General features: G+C 38.1%; 1 protein-coding gene across 3 annotated transcripts in view; it reads right to left on the reverse strand.

Annotated features, from left to right (window-relative positions):
* Positions 1–10,994, reverse strand: part of LOC108240951 (neprilysin) — a 32,741-nt gene extending 21,747 nt beyond the window's left edge. Inside the window, exons 1-4 of one of the 3 annotated variants that reach the window (XM_017424774.3) lie at positions 10,823–10,994; positions 5,640–5,816; positions 3,741–3,776; positions 1,180–1,341 (exon numbers count right to left, since the gene is read on the reverse strand). In XM_017424774.3, coding sequence (XP_017280263.1) covers positions 1,180–1,341; positions 3,741–3,776; positions 5,640–5,816; positions 10,823–10,865 — 418 coding nt within the window. In that variant the 5' untranslated portion in view covers positions 10,866–10,994. Of the gene's footprint in view, positions 1–1,179; positions 1,342–1,490; positions 3,188–3,740; positions 3,777–5,639; positions 5,817–7,530; positions 7,696–10,822 lie in introns of those variants that run through there. The other 2 variants (XM_017424773.3, XM_017424776.3) reach the window with 2 other exon arrangements.
* Between the last annotated feature and the right edge of the window lie 1,340 nt (positions 10,995–12,334).

Genomic DNA, 12,334 nt, shown 5'->3' on the forward strand with positions numbered 1-12,334 from the left:
TTAGTAAAAAGAACAACAAAAAAAAAAAAAAACTTTACTGGGTGGTGTATCCACAAAAGCAGCAGCAGCAATGAGCCTTGAGATCAAAGGTTGCATGTTTGAGGTCACAGCTTTTATGAAGCCTAATCCTTATCACACAGCAGTCACTATGAAAAAGTGGATGACAAACGATCCATAGCCTTTAAGAAAAGAATGTGTGCCATGTCTTGTTTAAGATGGTGTATGATCTTACACACTCCGTGTCTTTCTATTTGCTTTATTAAAAGCAAATACAGGAGGCACACACACACAGTAAAGTCAAACATGTGTGTAGCGTACAGTCTGAGACATTCCATCTTTAGCTGGTAAACTACACAGCCTGAAGGAATGAGCACAATACTAACGGCTGGTAGGGGGTTCAAGCCAAATGATTAGGAGCAGTCCTCTGGCAGCTCCATTCCTTTCTGTGGTAAACATGGCATTTATAGCAATTAAGTCAATGATTCAAGATAATCAGCCTTTACACCTTGACCCATGTTTTGCGTTGGTTGCAGAGGAACAAGCGTCAGATAGCATAATAATAATCATCATCTTTAAATTTGTATGTTTATAGTGGAGATAGAGATTTATACACACACAATAAATAAATGGTATTTCATAAAGTTTTAGTGTCTTCAGGTGAGGGCTAAACTGTACTTACAAAACTTTGTGTACAATATGGACCTCACACAAACATACACTTGTAAAACTAGAAGCACACAAAACGCAACAATCCTCCGTGTATCAACTACATCAAAAAAGGACTTAAGCATCCACTGCCTGCTGAAAACAGGAAAGAAAATATTTTAGCCACACACAAACTCAATGAAAATATATATATTTTTGCCACTATGTGTTGACATCCCTAAATGCAAAAAAATAGCCTCAGCCGCATGTTGACACAGACACGGATAATACAAACTCCCAGCTTACGTGAAGCTAAAACTCCTGCTGTTGTCCCTGAAGGACATTTCTCTTTAAATCAAGTTCTCAAACAACCAAAAAATAATAATAAAAAAAAGAAAACCATGGTTTTTGTCACTTTTACAAAGAAAGCAAGCCAACAAAACAAACATTACCCTACTGAAATATAGAGAAAGAACATCCTGAAGGTCTTATCTGCATAGATTTGTTTTGTGCGAATGTAAGAAATTTACAGACCTTTTAAGATGACCTCCAGTTCATCTCGTAAGATGTCAAATGTGCTGTATCTTGAGCTGGTCTCCGGGATTATGTTCCTCTTCAGCCATCCTCCACAGGCGTACTGATAGAAGTCTTCACAAGGATCCACTGATGAATCCATATTCTCAATGAGACGAGACGCTGCATGTGGAGGAAAGAAATAAGTCCTGAGGACCAGGAGATATGCCCACCTAAAGAAATTCTACAAGTGGAATATGGAAGCTACCAATGCAAAAATACAAAATAAAAACATAACACACTTTTGACATTACACAGAATGTAAAACTTACAAACAGATGGCACAGGGTGACAGGAAACCAAACAGCCAAAACTAGTGAGCATTAAAAGAACAAGATAGAGGGACATGATGAAAGGCTGGCAAAGGGCAGAAAGGGAGAAAGAAGGCTGTATAATGACTGAACTAATCAGCTGATCAAACACAGGTGTGGGGCTTTCGGGCTGCTCAACAGGTTTAAACTGAAGGCAAGATGGAAAACCTGTGGAGGTGCAACAGGAAAACTATTTTCAAAGTAAAACAGGAAGTGTTCTTTCAACATGACATGGACCAATTAAAAAAAGTTACCCCAAAATAAAAGTCTGGCAGAAGTAATGAGCCAAACATTACAGGTCATGCCAAGTTTTTTTTTTTTTTTACTTCTAATGAGGTTTTAAGAACTACAAAGCCTGGAGATCAGAAATGTCTACCATGTGACTTGTTATTAATATGACATTTGGGGAAATTGACCTAATCACTTTACTCAAAAGTAAGTGTTGGAGATAAGATGGGTTTTGAACCTGTTGAAGACTGAAGCCAGCAGCTGATGAGCTGAACAGTGGAGACAGAAAAGCAGCTAACAAGCTCTTTATAATGGTAATTAATCCTCCTACACATATGAGGAGCCTCAATGCTCATTTTATATGTCGCTAGCACTGGACCTAATGTAATAAATCTTTATTTTAAAAAAATGACAGACTTTGTTACACTGAATTTTAATAAAAGCTGGAATCCAATCTGCTATACATAGAAAAGAGCTTTTTTGAATTATTAGAGGTGCTTAGAGTCAGGCTTCCTGTTTTATTTGTTTCCTGTCTTTCTTCAAGGCTAAATTCATCCTTTTTACACAAGTATTTATATTTTTTATATATAGTGGATTATGTTTTATTGTTTAATTGCTTCCAAGATTTATTTTGTGTGTTTGTGAGATTTTTTTTTTATTTTTTATTTTTTGGATAAGCGACGGAACTTAGACCAAAACAAATTTTTCAGTGGAGACAATTATGTGTATAATATTGTATTGTATTGTATTTTACCATACTATATCATACTATGCCAAATGTTATATCATAAAATACAATACATTGTCACATCCTATCATATTGTGTTGCATTGTATTGTAATGTTTTGTATTGTTGCTGGTTGGTGTCTTAGAATGAAGGCACAGATGTGATGAATGATCTTATCTTTTAAGACCTAAACTTTTTAAAATGTTGAACTATATCAGAAGATGTTATCACAAAAAGAACCGGGGAAGACCAGTGAAGGCATCTTTTGCAAAGGAAAAGGTGCATTTGAGATCATGTGCCACTTGTTGTAAAGCTTTGAAAGCTTCTCAAAAATATGTCATGCTGCTCGAGTAGGAAGAAGCAAGAAAGTCTGACAAAAGAACACACAAAAAAATCGAATTTGTCATTCTCCAAAAAAGCTGTTTTCTGTTATTAAGACACCATTCACAGAAAAGATAAAACACAACATTTGGAACCATTTGCAAGGATCAAACAGTGTAACAGTTGTAATTGGCTCAGCGCCAGCAGTGGAAATATGTTTGAGCAGCAATTAAATTACAGACAGCTTCTCAGAGATCCCTTGTGACGAGGCTGTCTGTCAAATTTGACTGAATTGGGACACCGGCACTAGAAAAACGTATCAGAAATAAATTGGTATCTGTTGCTGTAAACCAGTACTAGGGATATTCATCTTCTGCATACAGTTGTTTTTTTTTTTTACTCAAGATAAATCTTTCTCATGTGAACCTTTTGGATCTGATGGAAGACAAAAAAAGCTGATTGTATGATTTTATATTAAAAAAAGGATGGTGGGAGGTGTTTTTATGCAAGATTATGAAAACATTTTGTGATAACAAAATCAGTTACGTGTCCACGAGGATTAGAGAAAAATTGTTATTTGAAAACAGGTTTTTGTTGCGTACCAAAATATCTGCTCTCATTAGTTCAATTAGGCAATCAAGGAAGCTTTAAACAACAAAATCGCTTTGTTAAATTTGTTTCAGGTTTAGACATACTAAACATACCTATGCACATTTTCAGTATCATGTGTATAATTTTTTTTAGAAGGGATCCAAGTGAAACAACCTTTCAGGTTCTGATCAGGACAGTTTGAAGGAGAGAAAACATGTTCGAAAGGGCCACTTTCTCAAAGCATGACCGAAATTCTTCTCCAGTAGCATCAGGTCTCGAGAAAAATCAAAGCTTTCAAAATGACACGATAAAGAAAAACACAAACACACGCACACACTCCTTACCTGACTGCGTACAGTCAGCTGTGGTACAGATTTCATCTGCAGGAAAATGTAAAACAAATCATCACTCAGTTGGTTTTTTGGCATTCATCGATCACTGTGTTAAACTCATTTCCTCCCTCTGGTTTCAATTTATCTTTGTTTCTTCTAAACACTTTGCCATTGTTTTTGCACAAATATAACCTGAAATCACTTGGAGTTGTTGCTCTTTCACTTTGTCTGTCATGTGCTAATCAAAGTGAATCTGGAATGCACTGACACACCTGCAAACTTCGAACTGACCTTTAAGACATGGCTTTATGGGTAACGTGTGAATGCAGAGAATGCGAACACGGTCGAGTGCACACATCCCTGCAGACATGGACAAGTCATCGAGTTTTTGATTTTTCTGACAAAGCAGCGTACACATTTATAAAACACAAGACTCCAAACAAATATTAATAACCCAAAAAACACACACACACACAAAGCCAAAGCCAAAGCCAGAGTCATCAAACTTAATTAGATGACCTTTTCTGTCAGGATTCTGCAATCATGACTGGCTGAACTTTGTCAATAATTAATCTATGGATCTGCTGATTCTGGTCACTGGTCCTCAAACACTACTTGACTGCTTGCTTCACGTCTAAACACACAGTCTGTAAATTTGTGAGTATTTAAAGCAATGTGGTTCTGTGTAAAGGTTATGAACAGTTATTACCTTACCTGTTGTAGACAGCTCTTTGAACAAGCTCATTTTGGAGAAATAGAGACTAATTCTGACTGGATTAAAAAAATGACAGTGGATAGCTGCTTTTTAAAAACAACTTAAACCTTACAAATTGCATTGTATTCATACACAAGTTGTTTTTTTAAACCTTTACATCAATGTCGTTTTTGCATAAAATAATTATTTATGTAAAATTTTAAGTTATTTGTAAGCGCGAAACAGCGGCAGCAGCAGTGAGCTGTAAAGCTTCTACAACACTTCAAGAAGCAATATTATAATATGTAATTATGTAATGCAAACTGACAGCAATGTAAATTTTATTAAAATGGGTTTACATGAACTACTATGAAATATTTGACATTGGAGTTATTTCAAAACAGCAGCAATTTAATCCTAGCCCTGCTTGGACTATCTGCTAGCTTGTGAATCCAGTCAGAATTAAACTTGTTTCTTTAAACTGAGGCTGTACAACAAGTAAGACATTAATTGTTCACAGCCCTCTCTCAGATCCCCCCCTTGAATAAAACTCCTGTATTACAGTATGTAATATGAGATGTGATAACATTTGTGCACAATTTGATCTTTAAATAAATGTAAAAAGAATAATATTTAAACAGTAATTAAACTAAAAGGTTGGACTGGTTTCCCAAAGAGAGGAAAGAGAATCTGGACCCTGTTTATTTTCACACTTGTGCTAATACATGATCCATTTCCCAGAACACTGATTAGATTGAATTTACCACAAAACCTGCTTTACACGATTACTTACAGCTCGCCCCAAACTCTGAAATGTGAGATATTTGAGTGTTTTTGAGACCTGTGCATCGTAATAAATGATCCTTTGCACATAAACACTTATTTTCACACTGTACATCTGGACACTGTGTTCTGTGTTTAAAAGCATACAGCTCAAGTGTTTTGTATTACCTGAGCAAAGTGCAGCTCTTCAACATGCTCTTTTGTGTTTCCCCTTACCCATGAACTAAACTGGGAATAATGTCCAGAGGAAATAAACAACCTAAAGGCTAGCTTTACAAGTTCTGAAATACCCTCTTGATATTGGGTCCATTATCAAATGAATGTCCTTATTATTTTTTTTTTTCTTCTGCTGCATGGCTCACTTGTGTTGAACAAAAAAGCTACTCAAGATTTTAGACAGCATTATTTTCATAGTTCTCCTTCAGAACACTCACCAGTTTTCTGAGTGGCAAAGAGGATGATGAGGGCAACGATGACGATGAAGAGCAACGAGACAATAGTAATGAGGCCAATCTCCAGGGAGGTCCAGCGGGGCTTCTTTGCCGACTTGGGGGTGTTGGTTTCTGTCATTCTTGGGTCTCCTCCTTCACCTGCCAGCTGTATCAACTCACCTAACAGAAGGAAGAAAACAGTCCTTTAACAATCAAATGTCAAACTGGCCATCTTTCAGAGTTTTATATATCCTTATCTTCTTTCTCTTCTCCAGTTTCTTCAAACTGAATACAATCTGGGTTCCACCTGTTCTCACTGCAGGACATCCTGAGTAGACATTTGGTTAAGACATCTTGACTCTGGTTTTCAATGTGGGGTAGCCTATAGATCTCAACAGAAGTTTAATACAAGTCCTTCAATGCCTGCGGTAGACACAGAGAGACCGTAACTAAATGGCAATGTCACCATCGCTGTGGTAACCCAAAAAATGGATGGGAAACTTGTTGCTGAACAAAGAAATGTGGCGTCCAACTCAGAGAGCACAAACCAGGATTTCAAAGTTGATTTATAGTTGTGAAGTGGGTGATATGTGGCTTGACCTCTTTTTTTTAATACGGTACCACGACAGTAAGGAAGGCTTGGGCTCCATGAAGATGTGATCCTAAAGCATTTATTCTTTTAAGTGAATGTTAAGTGTTACATTATTTGTCTTCAAGAAGCTTCGATAATATCATATTTGAAGTTTATACATGATACCATAAAGTGGAAATCTGTGATTTCAGCCAGCTTCTTTAAAGCCAGAAACTCTTTAAAAATTTCAGCAAACGCTTCAGTGATCCTACTGTGACAACCAGGTTTTAGCAACATAAACTATAATTTCGTCTTTGACAGGTAATTTATTTCTTTTTGCTGCAAAAGATTGTAAAATACTGATTAAACATAGAAAATGTCTTAGCATAGTTGCTAAATAAGCATATTTTCAAAGGTGGCTTATTCAAATATCTTTTCAACTGAAAATGTTCCTTTGAAAGCATTGCAAATTTTGTAAAAGGATTATTTTCATTCAAAACCTTACCCATTTAATAAACTGTTACATTTATTAATCGATTTATTTATTGCATAAACCTGACTAAAAGTCCCTGGAAACAGAAGATATAAAATATCCACAAGGTCAGAAAAAGTTCCGCTCGGAAATATCATTAAAAACACAGTGCAGTTTTAAGACTCCAACTCAAGTCTCCTTCCTAGAAACCCTGAAGCTTATTCCTCCAACTGCTAAAAGGCTACTCGAGGTAATAAAATGTGACACCCAGGGGCTCCTGAGTAAGCATGACGAGGTGGGAGTCAGAATGAGTTTCTAGTTTCATATTTCCAGTTAACACAAAACATGAAAAACAAAATCATTTACTGACATTTTATTACTCATCAGGTAATTGTTGAGAGAAGTCCATGCTTAAACACTAATTAAAATTTGGGAATAATAACCATAAAGCAATTATTTATTGATGCATTTTAATACAAAAGCACCATTCAAATAACCAAGTCTAAAGATGTATTAATCATTGAGTTTAACTAGCGAAATAAACTTGCCCTTTGCTGCTTTCCAAATATGAATATTTTCTAATTAAACATTACATGTAATATTCATTATATTCTACTTTATTTTTTGGGCAAAAATCAGAAAACCACAAGTAGAAAATGGAGACAAATGAAAAGACAAGGCTTAAAGGCTAAACAAGGGAGAAAAAAAATCATTTTAGAGCAAAAGGTGAGAACAAGTGAAGTTCTTACCCTTGTGGCTCTGCACTCCAGACTACATACAACTCAAGAAACATACATTTAAAAAAAACAAAAAAAACAGCCGAGACTTTTTTTTCCCTTTTCGTTCCTCACCATAAAGTGTTGTTTTCCTCTCAGGGGGACCAGGAGAGAACTTTACAAAGTTCATGTAACAAGCAGTTAAAGTCTATCTCTGAAGGTCTGAAGGCAATTAATCCTTAATCCGTTAACTGCACCACGCAGACACATGCTCATGCACGCAAGCACTCAGCCAGAGCCATGCTCCCAACACACTTTTAACAAGCCAGTGCCATGAGGTGTCTGTGCAGATGGGTGGGTCTGTACATGAGCAGACTGAGATGAGAACATTGTATGACCAAAGTCTTTCAGCTCTCTTTGAAGGAACAGACGCATCATTTACTACTTACTCACACACACACGCACATTTATCATGCAAAAAATTACGTTCTCGCCGAATGTCAAATTACCCATCATTCCTCGACATGACAAAACAATAGACCAACGTAAAGTAAACTTTCCTGATTATGGTTATTATCAAACCACAGCATTGTACACACTGCTCCCTCCAGGCTGTTTTCCCTGCTCCACAACAGCACTAAGGCATGCATGACATCACCACACAGGTCATAAGATTCACTAAAACAGAGCAGCGGCTAGATGCAATTCTACAATCGTAAGCTGGGCGAGTGAAAAACGGCGTATCCGAGGCATAAAAAGAGGCGATGGGACAGTGGGATGACACAAGCTGACGTATTAATCAAAACTTCCTGTCAGCTCCTCTTGGACCGTAGGAGAAGGGCAGAAACTTTGTTGGCGAGAAAACAGATCATCGTGACAGCGGTCCCACAGCTCTAATAAAACCATGTGTGCATGTCAGCACTGGAGAGGCTATACATTATCCTCCTTCACTCCAATCCTGACACTTTGCATGCCATGTAATTGAAGGTCTGAGGGATTTATTAAAAAGGAAGAGAGGCATTAAAACACACTGAAGGATTGCGGAAGGGGAAAAAACAGAAGTCGGAAAAATAAAAGACATAAAATTGTGTTTAAGTCACTACTGAGGCATTTAGCTGAGTTTTGAGGAGTGCTTACTGTGCGTCTCTGTAACGTGCCATCACTCGTACATAATGCTTACTGCTGTGTTTGTTTTAGGGATTAGAAACTGTGTGCGTTCAAAGTCATTCTCTTTCTCTTATCAGCACTGTTGTACTTCAGTTACGGGACCTCTTACTATTATAAATGTGCATAACAATAATTCCTTTAAGGATGCTTACAAGATGAAAAAAAGAGGGAGGACCGTCTAGTATGCATTTATTGCTGCTCTTGCAAGGGGATTCTTCAACTTTTGGACATTTTAAGACTCTATCTGCATTGTTAAAGCAACAGTACAGACCTTTTGAATTGGACCTTTTGAAATAAGGTGCTTTCAAACTACAGGGGACCACTTCACAATCTTTCTGATGATTTAATACAGTTTGTCTTTTTTCACACTGGTGGCACTGTGGCAATTCATAGGCCTTATATCTACATTTATGAAGTATTTCTTTTAGCTCAATAGGTGCTTTTGAGTGACATAAGGGGATGTGACCGGTTCATATATAAGCATACAATGACTGGCCGAGCAAGTCGAATGCTCTCCCAGCCCCTGCAGTATTAAAACAGCAATCACATTGCTAACGTAGAAGCTATTTATGTTTCATCATTTTCCGCTATACTATAATCTTCTCTAAATGTGTGCAGTACAAAGTAGACTGCCATATATGAGTCCTGGTTCCTGTAACTTTTTCTTCTAAATGTTTGTAGTCCTCTTTCAAACTTCACTTTAAAAATTAAACCATTGACCAAGTGCTCCATTATTGTCGATGGTGAATGTGTTGTGCATATGTGCTCTAATTGTGACCATCAGTCAAGTGGGTGTTCCACGGGTGGTGCAAGAGCAAAAACATAAGTCCCTGATCTCACTATAGTGGGGGATAGATAATACTTTTTTAAAAAAATCTCAGCATACTAGCAACTATTTCATCCTTAAATACCTAAATAGTCAAGTTCTCATCGGGTGGGGGTGGAGGTCAAGACCACAACAACTGTCTTAAAACAACTTAAATCCTATCTTTTTCATGGCAATTTTTTAGCACCATTTTATAAGCATTAACAAAGCCATCAATTTCACATTACTAGTTTATTTCCATAGAATTCTACTGTTATTTAGTCGTGCAAATAGCAGCAGCAGCTGGCTGTAGCATTACAAGCAAGAACATAATAATATTTCTGCTGGAACAACCATAAAATATAAACTTAGAAGCATTTTCAAGGTTTATTAAATAGCATTTGCATAAACTGCTATGAAATATAAGAGACTGGAGTTGTTTTCAGATGACAATCTGACGAGCTGTGAGCTTGTCAATCCTAGCAGAATCAAACTTTATTTCTCCCAACTGAGGATATTCAAAGAGCTATCTATAACAGGTAAGATATTGATTGTTCAAACCGATCCAGAGAGCCCTACTTCAAAAGACCTGAGCTATCCCTTTAAGGTAATGGTTTATGAAAGAAGAACAAATTTCACCTCATTTTTCCTTCATATTTCTGTTTGTCTGAAACGATATATATATAAAATATTAACAGTAAGATGTCACAAACTCGATGGAAAAGTAAACTTATGGGGATAGTAAAAAAAAAAACTGTTTTTGCAGATACAAATACACACACACAACCCAAGACTAGTTTTATAGTCACTTTTTTATCTAATCTATGAGAGCCATGAATATATCGTGTAGTTAAACGAGTCAGTATGAGTGGGAATTTGGCCAACTTTAATTGAACAGATTATATGAGGGCTGGTTCTCCGCACCACTTAAGAGAGAGGAGTTTAAATACCCAGAGGTGATGTGATCTCGCTGAGATGTAGCACACCTCTTAAACTGCTTTCCTATCAGTTTTTGCAATAGCAGCACAAATGCAAAAGTAAAAATAACTTTTAAAGGGACAGCAAACACAGCAACATCATTAGTCTATTGGAGATTCCGCACCACAAAGTAGGAGGAGAGGATACCCAGCTGAAGCAGGGTTTTCCGAGAGGAACACATTGAACCAAGTGTTAAACTCCAGTGATAAAAATATACAGCAGAAGCAGCAGCAGCAGCAGCACACAGCTGAATGCGTGCCAGCTCCAGCTCCTGTTGCACGTTGGGAACTCCGAGGGGGGTGGCATGATCAACTGGTGCACGCTGCCCCGTGTCACCCAACCGGCAAAGGCGCACACGCAGAAAAAATAATATTAATGAGCGCGCGCGCGCAGCAGCCCAAGCACACACATGCCCTGTAGCGCAGGGGAGATGACACCGCGTTGGAAGTAACCCTCGGGGTTGCGGGAGCCACTTACCAGATATGTCAGGAAATTTTCGGTCGATGATATATATGGGCATCACATCCACTGATCAAACATCCATCAAATCCTCAAAGGGAGCGTGAAATGCTGATCGATCGGCCACGGAGGAGCTGTGTGCTCCAACCCCCCTTTCCTGATTTCAAACAAGATCCCCAAACCTGTTCCCGCCTCTCGTCTTCTGGGGGTGCTCATTCACCCCAAACACAAGCGCGGACCCCTGTCTCCACGCACAGCTGCGCTGTAGCCACATCTATCCAGAGCGCTACGCTGAATTTGTATGATCCATCAGAGGCGTGCGCGGCGCAACTGCTCAAGTGTGTGATCCACTTGATGTGTGTGTGTGTGTGAGAGAGAGAGCGAGCGAGAGAGAGATGGAGGAATGGGGGGGTCCCCACATTTAAAAAGCCTTTGACAAACAGAGAGGCAATGAAGTGGCTCCTGAAGTTTCCCCTTCTCCGGAATCGCTGCCTCCCTCCGTCAGGGCGGTGTTTGAGAGTGACCCTGTCAGCGCACTTTGCGGTGATCTGCGCCTGAATAGTCTCTGAGCGCAGGTTCAGGTGAGCAGGATGAGCACCACTTCACTGCTTCCCTACAGAGAGCTCTCAGTAGCGTTTAAACCGAGGAACCAGGTCTGCTACCAGATCCTTTGCAACATATGTTCTTGATGTGTTTAGGGGAAATTAACATAACATGTCTTCTACAGTGCTTAAAATGGGGGAAAAAAAGGAAAACCACATCTTTCTAGATCAGTGGGTCCCAAATAAAGGATTAACATCCCCATATTGAGTTGTTACATATGAAGCCAGGGGACATTCAGATGAGAAACCGAATTGTCAAAGATTTTATAATAGCACTTTTTTTTTTTACAACACTTGGTTTATTATCAATATTTCTGTATCTCAACCAGTGACGGTTCAGGTCATGAGTCTTTTTTACTGTTGTTTTGCAGATCAGAAGCTGAAAAGTTCAGACACTATTAATACAAACCATGCAGACAAGCAAGTGAATGCAAATCGTAAGGGTAAAACTTCATTATTTGTGACAAATCAGAAAGCATTCTACGACTGATATCTCAGCAGATAAGGCACCATTTATAACTATTTCACCAACATCAATTCAAAAATGACTAGACTATGCCTTTAGGATAAATGTAATCCACTTTGGAACTGGCTCCACTCAGGGTGTTAGCTCGTCTCCCTTGAAGAGAACTTCCGCCTGCTATTCCAAACTCAGTGATCTGAAAGATTTCTAAACATGGCAAGATAATGATTACTGATAATAAATCCACAGAACACGAGTCCAAAAGATCTAAACTATCCCTGTAAAATTCATAAAATGAAAGCAAGTAGCTGAACAAAACTTGGATTTTTTTTCTCTTTTACTGTGAAATTAAGTCTTGGACGGTCACATACTGGACTGCTTCTCAAGTCATTCTTCAACATTAAAGCGTTATTTGACATTTGGGCAGCAAGTAGCTTACACTGCTGTTGTTTCAATCTGTTCAAC

The sequence above is a fragment of the Kryptolebias marmoratus genome, linkage group LG2, assembly GCF_001649575.2.
Source record: "Kryptolebias marmoratus isolate JLee-2015 linkage group LG2, ASM164957v2, whole genome shotgun sequence".
NCBI lineage: Eukaryota > Metazoa > Chordata > Actinopteri > Cyprinodontiformes > Rivulidae > Kryptolebias > Kryptolebias marmoratus.